Source organism: Mobula birostris, chromosome 5, assembly GCF_030028105.1.
Source record: "Mobula birostris isolate sMobBir1 chromosome 5, sMobBir1.hap1, whole genome shotgun sequence".
NCBI classification, from domain to species: Eukaryota; Metazoa; Chordata; class Chondrichthyes; order Myliobatiformes; family Myliobatidae; genus Mobula; species Mobula birostris.
The window spans coordinates 136,351,023-136,375,102 of NC_092374.1; the positions used below are offsets into that span (position 1 = coordinate 136,351,023).

Here is a 24,080-nt window from a genome sequence, read left to right on the forward strand (position 1 = left end):
TATAATAAAATTACAGGAAATATTAATACAGAAAAAAAGTGATACAAACAATGTAATTTAAACATAACATACTAAGGTAACATAACAGTATACTAATTTTTATACATATATCAATAGAGAAAAGGAAAAAAAAACCCCCAAAAAAACCCACTGCGCAACTAAACTAAAAGCAAAGCAAAGCAATGGGCTAACTTGGAACCAAATAGAGTTAAAGAACTTAAAATCACGTCCTCAAACCCAACCTCCATTAAAAACAGTAAAAAAAAACAAGAAGGGTATATAAATATGGAGCAAAAAAAGAGAAGAAAAAAAATTACATTAAATGAAAATATTGAATAAAAGAGCTCCAGGTCTGTTCAAATTTAAGTGAGGAATCATAAAGATTGCTTCTAATTTTCTCCAAATTCAAGCATAGTATCGTCTGAGAAAACCAAAAAAAGGTGGCTGGAGCATTAAGCTCTTTCCAATGTTGTAAGATACATCTTTTCGCCAATAAAGTAAGAAATGCAATCATTCTACGGGCTGAAGGAGAAAGATTACTGGAAATTTTAGGTAGTCCAAAGATAGCAGTAATAGGGTGAGGAGAGATATCTATATTCAATACCTTTGAGATAATATTAAAAATGTCTCTCCAAAAAGTTTCCAGAGTAGGACAAGACCAAAACATATGAGTTAAAGAGGCTATCTGCCCCGGACATCTATCACAAAAAGGATTAATATGAGAATAAAAGTGAGCTAATTTATCTTTGGACATATGTGCTCTATGAACAACTTTAAATTGAATTAGGGAATGTTTAGCACAGATAGAGGAAGTATTGACTAATTGTAAAATCTGCCCCCAGTCATCCACGGAAATGATAGACCCCAATTCCTGTTCCCAATCTACCCTAATCTTATCAAATGGAGCTTTCCTAAGTTTCATAATAGTATTATAAATCATAGCCGATGCACCTTTCTGACATGGATTAAGGTTAATTATAGTATCTAAAATGTATGTAGGAGGAAGCATTGGAAAAGAAAAAAGTATAGTACTTAGGAAATTTCTAACTTGTAGATATCTAAAAAAATGTATTCTTGATAAATTATATTTATTAGATAATTGTTCAAAAGACATAAGCCAACCATCTAAAAATAAATCCAAAAACCGTGAAATACTCTTAGTCTTCCAAATTTGAAAAGCACGATCCGTAAAAGAGGGAGGAAAAAATATGTTACCTAAAATAGGAATCGCTAGCCCAAATTGGTTAAGATCGAAAAATTTTCTAAATTGGAACCAAATACGTAAGGTATATTTAACTATCGGGTTAGATACCTGTTTAAGGCGTTTCAAATCAAAAGGAAGAGAGGAACCTAAAATAGAGCCAAGTGTATAAACCTGAACAGATTGTAATTCCAATGCTACCCATTTAGGAATGGATAGTATATCCTGGTCAAGTAACCAAAATTTCATATGTCGAATATTGATTACCCAATAATAGAATCTAAAGTTAGGTAATCCTAAACCTCCATCTCTCTTAGCTTTCTGTAAATGTATTTTACCCAGTCTCGGGTTTTTATTTTGCCAAATAAATGATGAAACTTTTGAGTCAACTTTATCAAAAAAAGATTTTGGAACAAAAATCCGTAATGCCTGAAATATATATAGAAATTTTGGAAGAAAAAAACATCTTAACTGCATTAATATGACCAATCAAAGTTAAATATAAAGGAAACCATTTAGGTGAAAGTTGAATAATATGGTCAATTAAGGGTAAAAAGTTAATCTTAAATAAATCTTTGTGTTTACAAGTAATTTTAATCCCAAGGTATGAAAAATAATTATTAATCAATTTAAACGGAAAGTTATGATATAAGGGAAGTTGTTTATTAATCGGGAAAAGTTCACTCTTACTAAGATGTAATTTATAACCTGAAAAGAGACTAAATTGTGCTAATAACTCTAAAACAGCAGGGATAGATTTTTGAGGATTAGAAATATATAAAAGTAAGTCATCAGCACAGAGTGAAATTTTATGGGACTTTAAGCCCCGAGTTATCCCAGTAATATTTGGAGATTCTCGAATGGCAATTGCAAGAGGTTCTAATGCAATATCAAATAATAAAGGACTAAGAGGACAACCTTGTCGAGTACCTCGAAAAAGAGGGAAAAAAGGTGAGCTTAGAGAGTTAGCACGGACTGAGGCCACGGGAGAATGATATAACAGTTTGATCCAGGATATAAATTTCGAGCTAAAATTAAACATTTCAAGCACATTAAATAAGAAAGGCCATTCTACTCTATCAAAAGCTTTCTCAGCATCTAAAGAGATAACACACTCAGGAACATTTTGTGAGGGAGTATAAACAATATTTAACAATGTGCGAATGTTATAAAAAGAGTAACGGCCTTTAATAAAACCCGTTTGGTCTTCCGAAATAATAAAAGGAAGTACTTTTTCTAATCTGTTCGCTAATAACTTAGAAAGAATTTTAGAGTCAACATTTAATAAAGATATTGGTCTATAAGATGCACATTGAGCAGGATCTTTATCCTTCTTTAATATTAAAGAGATTGACGCTCTATTGAAAGATTCGGGAAGTTTACCAAGATTTAATGAAGCCTCGAAAACCCTACAGAACCAAGGGATTAATGAAGGTGCAAAACATTTATAAAATTCTACCGTAAACCCATCAGGGCCAGGAGCTTTCCCCAGGTTCATAGAGGAAATAACACTCTTAATCTCATCAGTAGTAATGGGAGTATCTAGCATAGAAGACATATCCTGTGAAATCTCAGGGAAGTCTAGGTTATCTAAAAAATCATTCATATATTTAGAGTCTCGAGGAGACTCTGATTGATATAAGTGGGATCTTGTCAAGGTCCTTGCTGATCTCCATGTGGACAACATCCAATGCCTTTCTTTCATCAAATTTCCTGGTAACCTCCTCAAAGAACCCTACAAGATTGGTTAGGCATGACGTCACACACAAAAAGCTATGTTGACTATTCCTAATCAGGTACTGTCTGTCCAAATACTTGTACCGTATATCCAGTCCCTTAGAAAACATTTCACAATTTACCCACAACTGACATCAGGCTAAGCGGCCTACAATTTCCCAGTTTATTCTTAGAGTCTTTTTTAAACAACGGAACAACAGGAGCTATCCTCCAATTTTCCAGCACTTCACCCCTGGCTAAGGACATTTCAAATACATTTGCTACAGCCCCTGCAATATCTGCACTAGTCTCCAACTGACGGAACATGTGGTCAGGCCCTGGGGATTTATCCACCCTCATTTCCCTCAAGACAAGTATCTCCTCCTTTGTAATCTGTATATGGTCCATGACCTCACTGCTATTTTGCCTCAGTTCTATAGACTGTGTCTGTCTTCCTGAATGGAAGCCAGATGCAAAACTCCATACAAGACCTCCCCCATCCCTTTAGGCTCCATCGAGATATCTTCCTTTCGGCTGTTCTTCAGCCTGTTGGTACAGGACTTCAAGCAATATTTATCATCAAAGATTAACAACATTCATGCCATGCTGTCTTCTTGTACCATCATTGGGCAGGAAGTACTGCACACTGTAAAAAACTTCTACCCCGATTTGTTCTCGAAGTGCAACTCTTCGGTTGTCCATTGAAATCCGATGACGACGTCCACTCCTTTAACGGTGAGATCTTTGATGACTATACAGTCCTATCCTGGACCCACAAGCTCTATTGCAGGTGCAACATGTGGTATGTAGTAGTGGTGGTGGTGGCTGCATTTCTCCTGGCTCTCTTCTGCTGTCTTCTGGTTGTTCTTTCCATCTTTAGAGTACGAACCCCGTCCCTACACAGCTGTCGCCAAGTGGTATAGTCAGCAGCAACATCCTCCGGGTTCTCGGGTCTGATCTTGCACTTCCTTAAAGCATTCTTCATCTGATCCTTATAGCATTTTTTCGGCCTACCAGCTGAGCGTTGACCATGATGTAGCTGGCCATTTTTACACTCTGCGGGGTAGCCAACATGGGGGCATCCTTATCAAGTCACGTCACTTTTTATTGTCATTTCGACCATAACTGCTGGTACAGTACACAGTAAAAATGAGACAATGTTTTTCAGGACCATGGTGCTACATGAAACAATACAAAAGCTACACTGCGCCCCAGCCACTGCAGCTGATGCTGAGTGATCATGGCCTCAATACTCCTGCAGTTGGTCTTTACAAGTACTGTATTTCAGTGTGAGGCACCTGCTCACACCAGGTAATTCCCAGGATGCGCTGGAGGCAGCTTACGTGGAAGCGCTCCAAGGACTTGATGTGACAGCTGTAGGTTACCCAAGCTTCCCAGCTATGAACGAGGGTGGTGACACAGACCGCTTGGTATACGGCGACCTTTGTGGAGGGACGAAGGCTCCTGTTCTGAAAGACTCTACGCCGAAGTCTCCCAAAGGCAGCTGATGCCTGTTTATTGCGGCTCTGGATGTCGTTGTCAATGCCGCTATCCTCAGAGAGAATGCTCCCCAGATATCTGAAAGATGGCACTACTGACAGCTTTTCATCACCAACAGTGAAGGCAGGTAGAGTGGGTGGGACACTGATACTCCATTGGCAAACCACTTCTGTCTCGGTGATATTGACAGTCAACCCCATCCTGCTGTACGCTCTCACCGCCATAGCAAGGACAGTCTGAAGATCCTCCGCAGTATGGGCCACAAGAGCACAGTCGTTTGCATACTGCAGCTCTACGGAGTTTGGTGGTTGCATGGAGCCTCCTGATGTCAAAGAGGTTGTCATCTGATCTGACGTCCACTGCCACACCGTTGCTGTCTTCAATCTCGTTGTGGAGAAGCTTGGTAACACACAAGAGGAAGATGTTAAAGAGCACTGGCACTAGCACACACTCCTGTGTGTACAAGGAAGGGCTTGGACTGTTGTCCTCCTATGGTCACCCGAGTACTCATCCCATCGTGAAATTGGCGGAGGATGTTACAAATTTATTGGGACAGGCAAACCTGAGGAGGACGTCCCTTAAGAGCTCTCTTTACACAGTGTCGAATGCTTTGGAGAGGTTGACAAAGGCCATAAACAGGTCCTGATGTTGCTCCCAGCACTTTTCCTGAAGCTGCCGGGCTGTGAAGATCATGTTGATCGTGCTCCTGTTCTTCCTAAATCCACACTACAATTCAGGCAGCATTGACTTGGAGATGTTGCTGTTGAGTCTCTAAAGCATCACCTTAGCCAGGACCTTTCCAGCAACAGAAAGTGCAACACATCACACTTGTCTGCATTAAATTTTATCTGCCATTTTTCAGCCTATCTTCCCAACTGGTCAAAGTCATGCTGCAAACTTTAATAGCCTTCTTTGCTGTCCACTTTGCCCCTTATCTTGGTGTCATCCACAAAGTTGCTGATCCAGTTTACCACATTGTCATATTGATGATAAACAACAATGGATCTCGAGCCGATCCTTGTGGCACATAGGCTCCTGTCAAAGAGACAACAGTCTTTTTTCCCCCCAAAACGACCGAGTGATCATCTTTATGGTCAAATTAGTACCCAACATGATACGGCCTGATGCCACAGTCTCACTCCCCACAAATAATCCAGGTGTCATGTCATCTGCTTCTAACTTTGCTGTTAGCTCTGTCGTTAAGGACAGTACTATAAAGTTCGGACTAGCCTAGAGATTTACAGGAAATCTGTCATCCCATATTGAAATAGTCACCAATACACCTTTATAGATAAAGGAAATGCTAAACCAATTTCCCCCGGGATCAATAAAGTATGACTATGACTATGTATAAAGTGGAGCTGTGAGCAGCTCCTGCTTTAACTGGTCTAGATTTTAATCAATAATTCACAAATTTTGCCAATATGCGGTGCTGCAGTGCCATCTTGTGTTAGAAATTCATTTTGCAACAAAATATTTCAGCTGTGAAAATTACACCAAGGGCCTAAACTTTAATATTCTTCCAGGATAATGAAGTGCACAACAAAGAAACAGTCTTTTGGCTCACCTCCTCGGTGATAATTCCATTTATCTGTAATTAGACTATATTCCTCTACACCTTCGCAATCCAAATGCATTTTAAAAATTCTATTTGTATCTGCCTCCACTACCTCTAGCAGCTCCTTCAAGATAACAAACACCTTCCTGTGAAAAACTTACCTCTCAGATTTTCTTTCAATTTCTCCCCTCTCACCTTAAACCTATACCATCTAGTCCTAGATTCCCTGCCCTGGGAATAAAAATTCTGACTATCTATCCTATATATGCCCTTCATAATTTTAACAACCTCTTCAAGTTCACACCTCAGATTCCTAAGCTCATAATACTGAACGTGGCAATAGTGCAATAGATGAGATACCTCAGGAAGCCCTGTTTGAATGTGGATCTATATATTTATGTATAGTAAGAAAAATGGAAGGTTAAACTTTAAGCACTATTTAATAGTTCTCTTGTAGAGTGTTCTCTTACAAGCTGCAGGAGAAGTTCTTATTTATCATTTTTCCTGTTGTGTTATTTCTAACATTTTTAAATCTTGTATTTGAGCATTGTATGTGAAGACTGCTGCATTATCATTCGTAGAACTACATGCCAGGCTTCATTTTTTTTCCTGCTGCGGATAAAGAATTAAAGGAAAAATTCTTGTAATTCAATTGTCCAGGAAAACATGCGCTAGACTTTGATGAGTAAGTTAAAAGTTTCAATGGAAGTTTATTTCTTCTCAATGCAGTGTGCGGTCAATGCCAATGTCGATGTCTTGTTGTTGAGATAGAAATTCGGGAGTTGCTAGCACCAGCTGAGCCTCACCAGCACTTACTGACTGCATCATTTAAACCATAGCTTTGGAAAGCTTGCACCACTCTGTTCCAACACTAAATAAGGCCTGACTGATCCAATATCTCACATTTGTATTTGGTCTGATTCCTCCAGGGTCCAAAGATCTGTGCATGTTCAGACTTAAATCAATAATGCTGAACAACCAGAAGTAGACAATTCCAAAGATGTACAAATGTGCATAAAGAAATGTCAATATTCAAAGTGGCTAATGGTATGAGATTATGTCAGACATCCCACCCTGCAAAAACTCATTTCAGGGAGGTAGCACCCCCATCCCTCCCCGCAACACCATATCCCCTACCCCCACCAACCCCCAAGGGTGTATGTAATACTTTGTTTAGTGATTTTGTCTAATCTGTAAACCAAGTTGGGTATATGCAGAAAATGTGACATTAAAATATGTACTTATATTATATTATCATGTTTATTCTATTACAACTTTAAGCAAGTCTACAGGGAGTTTGGCCTCATCACGTAGGACATCAATAGCGTACTTCCTTAGCAGCTAGTCAGCTAGTTTAAATAACGTTAGCTATGCTGTAATGACACCTGTTAAACTCACCTCAACATGTCTTTTACATTTTAACCCACCATGGGCAATAGAAAAGTCACTGCTGCAAACAGTGCAGCGAGAAACACTGACATTATTTTTGAGGTTGACTGTAAAGCCCGCCCACAGAGGAAACTGATAGGTCTACTTAGCAGGGGTCCCCAACATTTTTTGCACCGCAGACCGGCTTAATATTGACAATATTCTTGCGGACACGGCGACGGGGGGGGGGGTTATTAATCATGACCGGAATATAGGTGATAAGTCAATAGCATCATAACATTTTAAGTAACGTTTGGATATTAAACACACAGCGCATATTTTCCCCGTATGAACATATAAAATCATTGCAACACACCAATATCGCTGAATCAGTGCGAGCCCTGGGCTTGTTTTCCTGCAACAAGACGGTCCCATCGAGGGGTGACAGGAGACAGCGATACTCGAAGGGGTTCCAGTCTATTCCGCAATTTAGTTTTCCTTGCATTCATTGCGGAAAACTCCGCTTCGCAGCGATATGATGTTGGAAATGGAAGCAACATTTTCAGTGCTTTTGTGGCTATCTCAGGATATTTAGACTTGACTTTGATTCAGAATGCCGGCAGAGATGTTATGTCAAACATACTTTTCAGTCCGCCGTCATTTGCAAGCTCGAGGAGTTGATCTCCTTCCCGCGCTGACATGGATGACGCGCGGGTAATGACCTCGCGAGCGTTCAAGTTCAACAGTGCGTGACAGGGAATGAGGAAAGATGCAAATGACTCATATCGTTTCATATCGCCACATCATATTGTCTCCTCACGGCCCGGTGGTTGTAGACCACTCTTAGCACGAAGAGAGACCAATCAGGATGCTCGCTCTCCCTCTCAAAAAAAATCTATTTCCGGGATATTGTATATAATTTCCGGGCGTCAGGGAGCCACAATCGATATGCGGGAGACTCCTGGATCTTCCGGGAGAGGTGGATGTCTGTTATGTGCCCCCAGCTGACGTCAGATCATCTTTTATCCTTAAAATTCAAAGAATGTATTCCAGTACAGCTCTCCATAAGTGAACATCTATATCAACCAAGAAAGTCTACTCTTCTTTCAGTACAGGAATATACAAAAACCTTGTATAATCTCAGCAAGATTTCCTCACTTTTTACTTCAGTCCTCCAGCAATTGTCTTCTTAATTGCTTTGGTATCTGAAAATTTAATTATTTAAACCAGCACATCAAAATCCCACAATACCCAATATTTACTGTATTCTCATGCTTAAATATTGTGTTTCGCTATTAAAGTGAAGTTGACATTTCATCACATTTTCTATTTATATCATTCTGAAGAATCATTGCTTCCCCTGAACAGTTCTTTTCTTGCCTATTCGAGACTGATTTATAGAAATTATGAATGTCTGAGGACCAATTTATAACAACCTACTCAACACGAAAAGCAAGACCTTTATCTCTGTTCATATATTACCTGCAAACACAAATCCTTATTTTGAAATGAAAGGTATAGCACTAGGAGACATTGTGTCCACCAAGTCCACACTAACTATCAACCACCCATTGACACTAATCCTACAGTAAAGTCTCCCTATATTTTTATCAAATATCAAATTTTAGGCTTATTTACACTCGTTGGAATTTAGAAGATTGAGGGGGGATCTTATTAAAACGTATAAAATTCTAAAGGGATTGGACAGGCTAGATGCAGGAAGATTGTTCCCGATGTTGGGGAAGTTCAGAATGAGGGGTCACAGCTTGAGGATAAAGGGGAAGCCTTTTAGGACCGAGATTAGGAAAAACTTCTTCACACAGAGAGTGGTGAATCTGTGGAATTCTCTGCCACAGGAAACAGTTGAGGCCAGTTCACTGGCTATATTTAAGAGGGGGTTAGATATGGCCCTTGTGGCTAAAGGGATCAGGGGGTATGGAAAGAAGGCAGGTACAGGGTTCTGAGTTGGATGATCAGCCATGATCATACTGAATGGCAGTGCAGGTTCGAAGGGCCAAATGGCCTACTCCTGCACCTATTTTCTATGTTTCTATGTTTCTATCCCAGCCTCTTCACATGGTGGGAAACATACAGGGATCAATTAACTATGAGGAAACCAGAACACTCCAGAGGAAACCCACCTAGTTGCAGGGAGAATGTGCAAACTCCATGCAGACAGCACCCAAAGACAGGTCGAACTGGAGTCCCTGGCACTATGAGGCAACAACTTTACAAGCTGCATCATTGTTCCACCCATGTTTATGTAACAAACATTTGTATGGTGACTTATTTAATGCCTCTTCAAAATCCAATAGAGGCTTAACAAAGGCAGTGTTTTGTATAGCAAAGAATAGTAGTTTAGTACAGTTACTTACCAGACTCTTCCGCACTGAAGTGATCCAGTGGATTGTTTGCTACATCTGGGTTCAGCAATACAAGTTTAAACTTGATTGTCTCTGCAGCAAAGTTGTCATTGTCCATTGCAAATTCTTTTTCTGAGCATGTGTATTTATCAGCATACACAATGTGACAAGCCTGAGGGTATGGAAACTGAGAAAGGTTTTGATTGTTCTCCACATCATCCAATGCAACTGGGGGGGGGGGGGGGGGGGAGGAGGGAAACAGATCACAGTTACTTTCCCTCTACCACCGGATCAAAAAAAATAGGAATTATTCATTGGCTGAAAATGCTGTTTTCTTTGATTGCATTTTATTTTTTCATTTGTGTAGAGATACTTTATGTAGTCAGACATCCCACCCTGCAAAAACTCATTTCAGGGAGGTAGCACCATCAATTTGCGGGAGACTCCCGGAACTTCCGGGAGAGGTGGGATTTTTGAAATAGGGTAGCTCCTTAGCAGCTAGCCAGCTAGTTTAAATAACGTTGGCTATGCTAATGAACGAATGACACCTGTTAAACTCACCTCAACGTGTCTTTTACGGTCATTTGGGCAATAGAAAAGTCACTTGCAAACAGCGCAGCGAACAACACTGTCATTATTTTTGACCCCTATTAGACAGGGGTACACTTTAGGGTAGTCTGGGGTGACGTACATTTTACATTTTCTTTTTTTTGGAACACTCTCCCACGGCGCGCTCTTGCTCTCTCGTGGTCGCTCTCGCTCTATCTCTTTTGCTTTCTCTCTTGCGCTCTCTCGCTCGCTCCCAAGAAATTGATTTCCCTGATATTGTATATAATTTGCGGGCATCAGGGAGCCACTATTTCTATGCGGGAGACTCCCGGAACTTCCGGGAGAGGTGAGGTATCTGTGTAGTTCAGAGGTAATCATCCGATTTTGAACACATCTTTGCAAAGAACTTAATGACATTTCTTAACAAATTATGGCCAATCAGCTGGATCATTCAGAACATCTGGCTGCATGAAAATCACCAACCCTGGACAACCCCACCCCCGTGCCACACTTTTTAAAAATATACATGGCTCAAGCATAAGGAGAGAAACAACTGGCTCAGACAGCAGGTGGGCTTCAGGCATTACGTCCCCAGCCCCTAATCACAGGACAAATTAACAGGCTTTGTAAAAGTAACTGGAAGGCCTTCCAACAGCTTTTAATTTTTTTTCCAAAAATCTCATTAATTTAAAAATTATACAAATTTATGAAATCTAAATATTTTAAACAATAAAATGATTTAATTCAATATCCATCATTACATTTTTTAAAAAAAGAACAAACAGTGATGACCCCCCCCCCCCCCAGTGTCAGCAATCCCATGAATTGGGTCACAATTTGCATTCCATTTTCCTTGGGCAGGAAGCAAAATGCACCTCAGTATTCTCTGCAGCATATCACTGCTCTACTATGGGAATCAACAGTGAACTCTATACAGGGCTAGCATTTAGATGCACCATCGTGTCTTTGCTCTCTGTCTTCCATTGCATATATGCAGAATATTGTTCCAACATTTACAGACATCCCACCTCTCCCGGAAGTTCCGGGAGTCTCCTGCATATTAATAGTGGCTCCCTGATGCCCGCAAATTATATAATATCATGGACATCAATTTTTTTTGACAGCAAGCAAGCGACAGCAAGAGAGAGCGCGAGATCGACCACGAGAGAGCGCACGCGCGCCATGGCAGAGTGTTCCAAAAAAAAGAAAATATAAAACGTACATCATCCCAGACTAAAGTGTACCCCTGCCTAATAAAGGTCAAAAATAATGACAGTGTTGCTCGCTGCGCTGTTTGTAACAGTGACTTTTCTATTGCCCATGGTGGGTTAAGACCGTAAAAGACATGTTGAGGTGAGTTTAACAGGTGTCATTCGTTCATTAGCATCGCTAACGTTATTTAAACTAGCTGGCTAGCTGCTCAGGAGCAACTCTATTGCAGACATCCCACCTCTCCCAGAAGTTCTAGGAGTCTCCCGCAAATTGATGGTGCTACCTCCCTGAAATGAGTTTCTGCAGGATGGGATGTCAGGACAAAAAGGCTGATAATATTTTGGAATCGATGGCTATCCACTCAGACAGAGTGCTGAGAATCAAAGGTGTAAACACATTGTACTGCATTCAGAAATATATTAAGCCAATTCACCCCACTCCAAATAAACTACAAAGATATTTTGTAGGATTATATTCAACGTGTATGTACCCAAAGATTTCAGAGATATAATCAGAAATGAACCAGAGCTAAAGCAAAACTAAGAAGACCAGAAGTTTGTTTATTGACATAAACTTAACAAAGGGTTTATGTATTTTATTTTTTATTTAGAGATCCAGTGCATAACAGGCCCTTCTGGACTAAAGAGCAGCACTATCAAATAATCCACCTATTTTAACCCTGGTCCAATCACAGGACAATTTACAATAACCAATTAACCCACCAACCGGTTCATTTTTGGATGGTGAGAGGAAACCAGAGCACCTGAAGAAACCCATGTGCACATGGGAAGAACAGAGGATGCTGGAATTGAGCTCCGAACTCCAATGCCCCAAGTTATAATAGTGTTGTGCTAACCGCTACACTACCGTGGTATAGCTCAAGAGGAAGAGGAAGAAATAGTACGTCTTTAAAAATGTACAATTAAACGAACCCACGCTGTAATACTATGTGGGTGGCAGGGTGGAGATGCGTCTCTACCAAAGGAGGTGTAAGGCACTTCTTCCCTCTGCTAACCTGCAGGTCACCTTTGGGCAAGGTATAGCACCTGCTCAGCCCACCCCTGAGGAGGGTCATGTGAAGTTATTGGAGAGTAGATATTGAATGGTCTGATGAGCAGCTAGTGCATATCACCAGTCGTGGTCATGCGACCACTGATGCCAGGCAGACAATCTCTGAAGAGTATTGATAACGGCTGGGGTCACCATCTTGTAAAGATACTGCCCAGAAAAAGGCAATGGTTTGTTCTGTAGGAAAAAATGCCAAGAACAATCATGGTCATGTCAAGTCCATGATCGACTATGTCATATAACACAGCACTTAAACGAACAATAATACTGTACTGTTTAATACCTCGGATCAGTTATTAAAGGAGCTATAGTGTCTTGAAAAAGCATTCAGTCCCCAAAATTATTTTCACATTTTAGTGTCTAATTTTTAAAATTTAAGAAATACTGAAATAGGATTTTTGAGCTAATCTACAAAACATTTCACATCAAATTGAAAGAAAAAATGCAAAAGCTGTCAACAATTTAATAAAAAAATGAAAACCACAATTATGAAGCTGAAAAAGTATTCATCTCTTTTGCAGTTACGATGCTAACTTTGCACAGGTGCACACACTGCCTAGGTCAGGCAGCCCTCTGGCTGAGGGAGAAGAATGGCACTTGTAAAAAAGGTTACTGTGACACCAACAGTCATTCTGAATGAGCTGCAGAAGTCAGTGGCTGTAACTGGAAATGAAGCTCCACAATCTTCAAGGCCTTGCATAGAAAGGGTATTTATGGAAGAGAAGCAAGGAAGAAGCCCTGGCTGAAACAAAAAAGCATATCCGTACCAATAAAGATTTTGCAAAACATCACTTAGAAAATACCATAAAGATATGGAACAAGATCTTGTGTCAGCTGAGACTAAAGTGGAACTTTTTGGCTTCAATGCTATGCAGTACATGTGGCGCAAATCTAATACTATGCCTCACCATCCCGACTATAAAGTAGGGTGGAAGTAGCATCATGTTATGGGGATGTTTTTCAGCAGCAGGTAATGGAAATCTGGTCAGGATTGATGGGAAGACAAATATTGCGAAATACAGAGAGATCCTAGTTAAAAACCCAGCCTCAGCCAGAAAGCTTAAACTGGGGAGAAAGTTCATCTTTCAGCAGAACGACTACCCAAAGCACACTGCCACAGCAATCACGAAACTGGCTTGAAATGAAGAAAACTGATGTCCTTGAGTGGCCCAGTTCGAGTCCTAAACTTAACCCATCGAAAATCTCTGGCAAGACCTCAAGATTGCTGTCCACTGCTGCTCCACAATTAACCATACTAATTGAATGAGCAATTTTGCAAGGAGGAATGGGAAAATCTTGTGCAAAGCAAATAGAAACTTATCCAAAGACTACTGGCTGTAATAGCTGTGAGAGATGATTCAACAAAGTACTGTGCATAGGGGGAATGAGTACTTTTGAACTGCTGACATTTCTCTTTTTGAATTTTTAGTTTTTCATGCCTTACTATTTTCCTTGTTTTTTGGGCTGTACTGTGGGGGAAAAAGGAGCATGTGATCCATAAATAAAACTTCTCAGTTAAATTAAGCAGAATCCCTGGTTGTAATAGTCAGTTATGTGAACAAAGGTTGGGGCTGATACAAGGCACTGTATACACTCAGACTCAAATTTACAATGGGGCAATAACAGATACCTTCCGCTGGTTGGAAGTAGAGCTGCAGGCCCCCAGCTATGTTTGGGATTCACTGTCTGCAACAAGAACAACAAAAAAATCATGTGACCCTATGATTTTTAGGGCTTCAGGCTAGATCAAATGACACTATGACACTAGCAAAATGAAGAGAGTGCTATCATTGTTGCTGCAGATAATTATGAAGTTTTTCACTGCAAGTCACAGAACAGCAAACTAGGTTGAAAGCACTACACCCCCCCCCCCGCCCCCAGTGAGCAGGGCAATAGATTACACCCACATCATATTAAGGGCAATAAAGATAACTTCATCCATATTCTTCATAGAGCAATATGAACATGGCAATTACCAAAAGATTCTCCTGACCAGTTTTCATTGATGGCAATTCTGTTCAACTGGCATCCTTAGGGAGATGAGAACTATCCTTATTTCTGATTCCCTACTCCAGTCAGCACTTGCCATAAACCCATGCGCTCAATCAGAACATCCCAAAGATCATCACAGAGCTACTCAACAATGCTTTTAATTCCTAAACTATACTAAAAAATTGTATTCCAGTGCAGTGCAGAGAAAATCATGTTTCATTCTTTAAACACAGAACAGTGCAAGATGGTGCTCCAAATCAAAACCCTTCATCAGGTCTACACCTTTAGTCTCCACAGATGCTTGAGCTGCTTCTTTAAAATGTAAATTTCCAGCATCTGTATTCTCTTCGGTCTTGTTTTATAGTGATTGCTGCAGCCATCTTAAAATTTACTGGCTTGTAGATGAATCCTAATATTAATGTTACTTTATCGGAGGTGGTTAAGATGGAGAGGGATGAGGACAGAAAAGGCAAAATTGAATCGAAATTGGTACTCCTCCATTTGATGAGTTTTATCTACATTATTTCCACAGTTATTTTCAACTTTATAAATATCTTGATCACTGGTTGCTAAATGCATCCCATAATAGCCGCTTCATTTGACCTGCCTCACTTCCACAATCATGTTCAGCAATGCTGGAAACAAAATAATCTAGAACATTCTCCTGAACATATTTCAAAAACTCCTTCCCAAGTTTTCCCCTTATACTGTTGCTATTCGTGGACACACTGGTAATCATTTTCCAATGTTCTATAGATTCAGGATCAGTTCCTGAGGACTGGAGAGTAGCTAATTTATCCCACTTTTTAAGAAAGGAGGGAGAGAGAAAACAGGGAATTATAGACCAGTTAGTCTGACATCAGTGGTGGGGAAGATGCTGGAGTCAATTATAAAAGATGAAATAGTGGCATATTTGGATAGCAGCAGCAGGATAGGTCCGAGTCAGCATGGATTTACGAAGGGGAAATCATGCTTGACTAATCTTCTGGAATTTTTTGAGGATGTAATTATGAAAATGGACATGGGAAAGCCAGTGGACGTAGTGTACCTGGACTTTCAGAAAGCCTTTGATCAGGTCCCACATAGGAGGTTAGTGGGCAAAATTAGAGCACATGGTATTGGGGGTAGGGTACTGACGTGGATAGAAAATTGGTTGGCAGACAGGAAACAAAGAGTAGGGATTAACGGGTCCTTTTCAGAATGGCAGGCAGTGGGGTACCGCAAGGCTCGGTGCTGGGACCGCAGCTATTTACAATATACATTAATGATTTAGATGAAGGGATTAAAAGTAACATTAGCAAATTTGCAGATGATACAAAGCTGGGTGACAGTGTGAAATGTGAGGAGGATGTTATGAGAATACAGGGTGACTTGGACAGATTGGGTGAGTGGGCAGATGCATGGCAGATGCAGTTTAATGTGGATAAATGTGAGGTTATCCACTTTGGTGGCAAGAACAGGAAGAGAGATTACTATCTGAATGGTGTCAAGTTAGGAAAAGGGGAAGTACAATGAGATCTGGGTGTCCTTGTTCATCAGTCACTGAAAGTAAACATACAGGTACAGCAGGCAGTGAAGAAAGCTAATGACATGCTGGCCTTCATAACAAGGGGAGTTGAGTATAGGAGCAAAGAGGTCCTTCTGCAGTTGTACAAGGCCCTGGTGAGACCCCACCTGGAGTATTGTGTGCAGTTCTGGGCTCCAAGTTTGAGGAAGGACATTCTTGCTATGGAGGGAGTGCACTGTAGGTTCACTGGGTTAATTCCAGGGATGGTGGGAATGTCATGTTGAAAGATTGGAGCGACTGGGATTGTATACACTGGAATTTAGAATGATGAGAGGGAATCTGATTGAAACATGTAAGATTATTAAGGGATTGGAATGCTAGAGGCAGGAAACATGTTCCCGATGTTGGGGGAGTACAGAACCAGAGGCCACAGTTTAAGAATAAGGAGTAGACTATTTAGAACGGAGTTGAGGAAAAACTTTTTCACACAAAGGGTTCTGGATCTGTGGAATGCCCTGCCTCAGAAGGCAGTAGAGGTAAATTCTCTGGATTCTTTCAAGAAAGAGTTAGATAGAGCTCTTAAAGATAGCAGAGTCAAGGGATATGGGGAGAAGGCAGGAACAGGGTACTGATTGTGGATGATCAGCCATGATCACAGAGAATGGCAGTGCTGGCTCGAAGGGCTGAATGGCTCACTCCTGCACCTACTGTCTATTACCACCCTCCCCGCATCACCATCAGTGAGGTAGCGCTGAAGGCAGTCCACCAGTTCAGCTACCTGGAGTGCACCATCTTGTCAGATGCCAAGATCAACAAAGAGATTGACAACAGACTGGCAAAGCACTGGTAATGATCTTTCAAGAATCACTTGATTCTGGAATGGTTCCTGGGGCTGGAATATTGCAAAAGTCACTTCACTCTTTAAGGGAGGCAGGAGAAAGGAAATAATAGGCTAGTTAGCCTGACTTCAGTGGTTGGGAATATGTTGGAATCTTTTATTAAGGATCAGGTTTCGGAGTCCTTGATTAAGGAGGAGGCTGTTTCAGAGTACTTGAAGGCACATGATAACATAGGCCAAAGTCAGCATGGTTTTCTAAAGGAAAATCTTGTCTGACAAATCTGTTGGAATTCTTTGAAGAAATAATAAGCAGGTTAGACAAAGGACAGTCAGTAGATGCTGTTTATTTGGATTTTCAGAAGGCCTTTGACAAGGTGCTGCACGTGAGGCTTCTTCACAAGAGCCCATGGTATTACAGGGAAGTAACATTGATATGAATACTAGATTGGCTGACTGGCAGGGGGCAAAGAGTGGGAATAAAGGGGGCTTTTTCTGGTTGGCTGCCAGTGACTTGTGTTATGCTGTAGAGGTCGCTGTTCGGGCCGCTTCTTTTCATGTTATATGTCAATGATTTGAAGGAAGGAATTGATGGCTTTGTGGCCAAGTTTGCGGATGATATAAAGATAGGTGGAGGGGCAGGTAGTGTTGAGGAAGCAGAGTAACTGCAGAAAGACAGACAGATTGGGAGAAATGAGCAAAGTAGTGGCAAATGGAGTATAACGTAGGGAAGTGCATGGTTAAGTACTTCAGTATTATTTTCTAACTCCCCATTTAGGAAAGGAGCAGAGGGATTTAGGGGTCCTTGTGGAGGATTCCCTGAAGGTCAACTTGTAGGTTGTGTCAGTGGTAAGGAAGACAAACGCAATGTTAGCATTCATTTCGAGAGGATCAGAATACAAAAGCAACCATGTGATGCTGAGAGTTTATAAGCCATTGGTCAGACTGCACTTGGAGAATTCTGAACAGGTTTGGGCCCCTTATCTAAGAAAAGATGTGCTGGCATTGGAGAGGGTCCAAGGGAGGTTTATGAGAATAATTCCAGGATTGAAAGAGTTAGCATTTGAGGAGTGGGATAGTCTAGGAACAAAGGGCATAGCTTCAGAATTGAGACACATTCATTTAGAACAGAGATGAAGGAAAATATCTTTAGCCTAAGGATGGTGAATCTGTGGAATTCATTGCCACAGACAGTTGTGCAGGCAGGTTACTAATTATATTTAAGGCAGAGATTAATAGGTTTTAGATTAGTCAGGGAGTCAAAGGTTATGGGGAGAAGGTAGGAGAACGGGGTTGAGAGGGATAATAAATCAGCCATGATGGAAGGGTGGAGCAGACTTAGTGGGGCCGAATGGCCTAATTCTGCTCCTATGTCTAAAACAAAAAAAAGAAACTAAGTGTAGGAAAGTAGCGAAATTATTAATGAAGATTTAGGGATAGGATTTACTCACATATGGAAGAACATGGATTTATAGCTTTGTCTATGGAGAGGTTATTTCTCACAAGCCTGTTTTTTGAGGAAATGAAGAAGACAACTCAAGACAGTAGAGCAGTAGATGTTCTAAACATGAACTTCAGCACAGAATTGAACTAAATCTCTCATGGTCTAATTCAGCAGAGTAAGGTGTATGGAATCTGTAGTGGTTTCACAGATTGGATTCAAAAATAGCTTGACTGTTGAAGAGCAAGGATGCTACAGAGGATAGGTAGCAGCAGAAGAGCACTTTTCTGATTAGATGTCTGTAACTAGTGATGTTCTATGGGCTTAATGCTGGAATCTCTGCTCTTTGTGCCCATAAATAATTTAGAAGAAATGTTGCTGGTCTTATTAATAGATATCAACAAAATTGGTGGAGCTGAGGATAATGAGGAAGGTTATCAAAGGATACAGCAGGATATTGATCAGTCGGAAATATGGGCAAAAATGGTGGTTGGAGTTTAATCCAGGCACATGTGAGGTGTTTTACTTTGGAAGGTCCAATGTAAGAGGAAAGTGTACAGTTGAGGCAAGATGCTTAGCAGTAGTGATTAACAGTGGGATTTTGGGTATGAACAAGTTAATAGCTTCTTGAAAGCGGCAACACAAGTGGAAAGGGTGGTAAAGTAGGTGCACGGCATGCTTGCCTTCATCAGAAAGGCTTTCAGTGTAAAAGTTGGTAGGTGGCAGCTACATAAAATAGTTCAGTCACATTTGGAGGACTGTGTGCAGTTCTGGTCACCATATTAGAGGAAGGATATAGAGGGTTTGGAAAGGGCAGGGAAAAGGTTCACAAGTCTGTTGCCTGGATTAGAGAGTATTAGCATAAAGAGAGGTTGGACAAACTTGGACCTGTTCGCACAGCCCCCCCCCCACCCCCAGGAACACCAGGGGCAACGTGATAGACGTGTAAGAACTGATGAGAAAGGCAAAGCTGATACAGCAGAGTATTAAGTTATACTCCAGTAAAATTTAGTCTTGAAAAACAGAATTGAAATCGATCTACTGCAACAAGATTTACCATCACATAATATAATACGATCACATCGCTACTGCCACATTTCATACAAAACATAACCTTGATTATCCATCATTAATTTTATTGCAGAATGGTGTTAGAGATGTTTGGCATTTTAGAATTCTTGGGTTTTTCTTTGTTTAGTCCAAGCAGAATTTACATTATAATAGTAGTTACAAGAACTTAATACTTAATTATATAGAATTATGAATTACCTCAGTCAATAGCTTTGAAATGCTGTTTAAAAGGATTTTTTGACATCAAAGGCTAACTATGTTTTGCTTCATGAAAAGAAATCCTGGCCCTTTATTTTCTGTTATAACATATTAAACAATGTTATCTGAATCATTGTTTAAAAATAGCCACTTAACAAGGCCAAGTAGTATTGTGAAAAAATGAAAGACAACATGTTACGCATATTCTATGTTGGAGCAATTAGCTGTTCACAACAGCTTCTCAATAACAGTAATTCAGTGCTCAAAACTAATTTCATAATCAAAGAGGTCTAAGGGAAATTGAACTCAATATACTTGACCAATAACAGTAAACATGAAATTTAGACAATGAATATCAAATAAAGAAGCTTGAGAAAAGCAAAACAACCGCATTTGAAGTAGATTTGTGTGAATTATATATAAAGGGCATTTAAAGCTGAATATTAATTTATTCAAATACTGAATTTAACTTTCTGATGACACCAATGAACAACACAACCAATGGCGATGTCCTGGAGACAGTTTATGAGACCACTGTTTTTTATTATTACTTCTTTCAATTATGATTCTACTGCTAAGCCGTGTGCAATTGGAACCCGCGATTTACATTTTGATGGTGTGTTTTTGGGCCGATTGAGCGAACTGGCACTTTGCTGTCTGTCTTTGGGGGAGTTTAGTGAGGCTGAGCTCCAGGTGCAGCCTGGAGGCCTGGAAACCTGGAAGCGGGGCACAAGCTTCTGTCCAATACAGATGTTGGGCAAGGCTGAAATCAACGAAGACGAGAGCAGAGGACGGGTGGGTGCTTGGTGCCGTCTGCATGCGTTTGTTTTAAAGGGACTTTGAGCTTCATGTTGCACCTGTTTCTGGATTCTGGTTGCTTTTATTTTTGCTGTTTTGAAGGGTTTGATTGGGTTGATCAGTAAGGACTGAGGCATTTCAGTGAAGACTGGCTCTGTGGCCTACAGTTGACTGGCAGCGCAGAACTGAACTGAACTGAACTGAACATTCCTGGACTCCCGGTTTGATGTTCAATATTCTATGTGCTGTTTGCTCAATTTTCGCCATTTGTTCAGTTTGCTTTTTTTGCTTGCATTGGGTCATTGATGTCTTTCTTCAAATGGGTTCCATGGTGTTTCCTTGTTTTGTAGCTGCCTGCGGGAGGACGAATCTCAGATTTTTATTCTGTATACATACTTTGATAATAAATGTACTTGGAATCTTTTTATTCAACATGACCCTCTATCCTCCGTTCCAGCATGTTGTGTGTGCCGCTACATATAAAAGGCTTTGAGCTTTAGCATCACTGCTGAAGCATCACAGCCATTAATGCCATTAGGTTTTGCCATACAGAAGGTAATACTGCAGCAGTCATGCATCTGATTGTGCCTCCAATTTCACATGGAATTGCCCCACTCTCCCAGTGGTGTTTCATAGGTCATACCTGGAATTCTTGCAGGATTTGGTATCGATAGTCTTGAACGCCACAGAACTAGCCCTCAGCAGACTGAGGCTCCTAGGCTTCTAGCTTGAGAAACGTTCTCGAAGGCACACAACTCTATCAACACAGGTATTGATGATGTTGGTGACAGCTGTGACATATTCATTCAGATCCAAACATGAATCTCTGAATATAGTCCAGTCCACTGATTCTAATCAGTTCTCTGAACATATCTCTGTCCCTGTTGATGGTATCTTAGCGATCTTCACTACTGGTGCTGCGGTTCTCAGTCTCTGCCTTTATGCTGGAAGTAGAAATACAGCCAGGTAATCATGCTTGCCAATGTTTGGGCAGGGATGGAATGGTAAGCATTCTTGATGGTGAGGTAATGCTAATTGAACACACTAGCTTCTCTGCTTCCACAGGTAACATGTTGGTGAGTCTGTCAGAAATTTCTTCAAGCTGGTGGGCCGAAGTCCTGCAACGATCAGGATGCACTGTCTTGTGACTGTTGCTCACCATCCTCAGCTCCTCCAGTGCCAGCTTCACATTTTCCAGGGACAGAATGCAACCAAGATGTTCCAGGTTGGAGGAGCAGGATTGAAGCAGAACCACCATGATGAGTTAATCATGAAGGAAATGCTATTGCCTCTGCCTTTACCTGAACCACCATCTGGCCATAGATGGTGAAGCTCCTGACTGGAGTGCTGTGTCCCAAGTGCCAGGGGCGAGGCATGTCCCTGTGAAGCAGACTCTGTTATTACAGTCTTGCCCTGACATCTTCAATTTTATTTTCCAGAAACTATATATTAGCTGGTAGGAAGGCTGCCATGGGGTGGCTGAATTCAGCTGTAAGAATTTTAAATGGGGATACTTGATGATTCCCTCAGGAGCTGCACACAGAAAGATACTCTTTTCTGGCTTCATGCTTTTTACTATTTTTTCAGAATCTGTGATGACAAACAGATGGCCAACTTTTCAGGTCAAGACCTTGCATCAGGACTGTTTTTGTTTTAAAATAAAAAAAGGGGTCATCAATGGGGGTGAGGACTCCTTTCAAAAGAAATAGTTAATACACATGGAGTTGGAGGGGATGGCAAGAGGCTCTACATCATGATGGGCCTGAGCTTATTGAAATTGGTGTCGAGAGGATATTGAGAGGCAGGGCTCAGATGGGTGGCAAAATGGGGGTAAGGGAATTCAAAGGAGAGGTGAGGGTCATGTTTTGGCTGAGGTGGGATATGTGATCGGTAGGGGTAGATCATAGAGAGATCAGCGGCAGGGTAAGAACAAATATGTCCTAGTGGAGCACTGGGAGTCCGGGCCAACAGCAATCAGAAATGAGGAGGCCCTGCAGAGTTCAGAAGACCTGCACTGATAACACATTCTCTAAACAACAAAAAAAAAGCCCTGATGCAGGGTCTCAACCCAAAATGCCAAACATACCTTTGCCTCTACAGATGCTGATAAACCTACTGAGCTCCTCTGGCAATTTGTTTTTTCTGCAGTTTACAACATTGTGTTGCTGTTTCAGTCTTTGGTGCTGTTTGTGCTGAGTTTGCAAGTTCTGCGTGGGTTTCCTCTGGATGATCCAGTTTACTTCCACACTTCAGAGAGTTGGTAGGTAGATGCCACGGTAAATACTCCTTACGTGTAGGTAAATAGTAGAAACAGTGGGGAGCTGATGGAAATTTGGGAAGAATGAAATGTGATTAGTGGAAGATCAGTGATAATGAGTGTTTGATTGTTGGCGCAGATTCAGTGATCCAAATAAGCCATTGCTGTGCTGTATAATTGTATGATGATCAAAAGAAGGCAGGAAAAATTGCATTAATCTGTACTTGGAGAGGCAGACATGAATCAAGGGTCGTCTTGGGACATGTAAGAAACTGAAGATGCTGAAATCTGGAGGAACAAATAATCTGCTGGAGGAGCTCAGCTGGCCGAGTGTTATCTGTGGAGGGAGAGGGACTGTCCACACCTCAAGCTGAAACCCTGCATCAGACTAATAGTGACGCGGGGGGAAAGCCAATATAAATATAGTGGAAGTGGTGAGAAAGGGGTCAAAAGTAAATTGTGGAGGTGGTACCATGGAGAGTGAAGAAGGTCATCAAAATTACGGGGGAGTCTTAGTCAGGTAAGTAAATGGGCCACAGACTGGGAAATGGTTTTCAATTCAGAAAAGTGCCAAATATTGCATTTTGAGAAGTCAAACCAGGGTGGGACATATAGAGTGAATGGTTGGTTCCTGAAGAGAGTGGCCAGAGGAACCTAGTAAACAGTTCGCTGAAAGCAGCATCTCTGATAGATAGGGTGGTGAAGGTGTGGCATTGAGCACACTGGGCTTTATCAGTCAAAGCACTGGGTACTGAAGTTGGGATGTTATGTTGCAGTTGTACAAGGCGTTAGTGAGACCACACTTGGGAGTATTGTGTACAGTTTTGGTCACCATATGAAATGGTTAACTGGAAAGAGTACAGAGATTTATGTAGATGTTGTCAGGACTTAGAGGGCCTGAGTTACAGGGAAAAGTTGCACATGCTAGCATATGGTGGTTTATAGTGTAGTGTGCAATGTTCAGCTACAGCTTGAATTTAATCCTGGAAAATGCAAGGTGACACATTTTGGGAGGATTAATAAGACTAGGATTTTAAAATGAATGGAATCAGTCTCAGGAAGTTTAATGTACAAGTTGTAGATCCCCAAACTCAGCAGCACAGATAAATTGGTTTAAAGGACATATGGGACACTTGCCTTCATCAGCAAGGACACAGAATATGTTCAAGAGTAGCGGGATTACAGAACAACAACATAACATATTAATTAGGCCACAGCTGAAATACGCTGAGCTGATTAGGTCACTACGCTATAGGAGGGACAAGATTGCATTGGGGAGGGTGCAGAAAAGATTCACCATTACGTTCAGGTATTAAGTGTTTTTGGAATGGGAAGAAACTGGATAAAATGGGTTAGTTTTCCTTGGAGTAGAAAAGGCTGGGGGCAGGGGACCTGACTGAAGAATACAACATTTTGAGGGGCATATACAATATGAATAGTGAGGAA

The 24,080-nt window shown here is 41.0% G+C and overlaps 1 protein-coding gene across 4 annotated transcripts in view; it reads right to left on the reverse strand.

The window, feature by feature from the left end:
• The window catches only part of gpr180 (G protein-coupled receptor 180), a 108,820-nt gene that overhangs the window by 38,048 nt on the left and 46,692 nt on the right, over window positions 1–24,080 (reverse strand). For 3 of the 4 annotated variants that reach the window (XR_011886077.1, XM_072258742.1, XM_072258741.1), the window contains exon 3: window positions 9,719–9,934. The exons of the other annotated variant lie outside the window; for it this stretch is intronic. Coding sequence is in view for 2 of the 3 variants with exons in the window: in XM_072258742.1 (XP_072114843.1) it covers window positions 9,719–9,934 (216 nt within the window). In the remaining variant the exon portion in view is untranslated. The remainder of the gene's footprint in view (window positions 1–9,718; window positions 9,935–24,080) is intronic. 4 annotated transcript variants of the gene reach the window in all.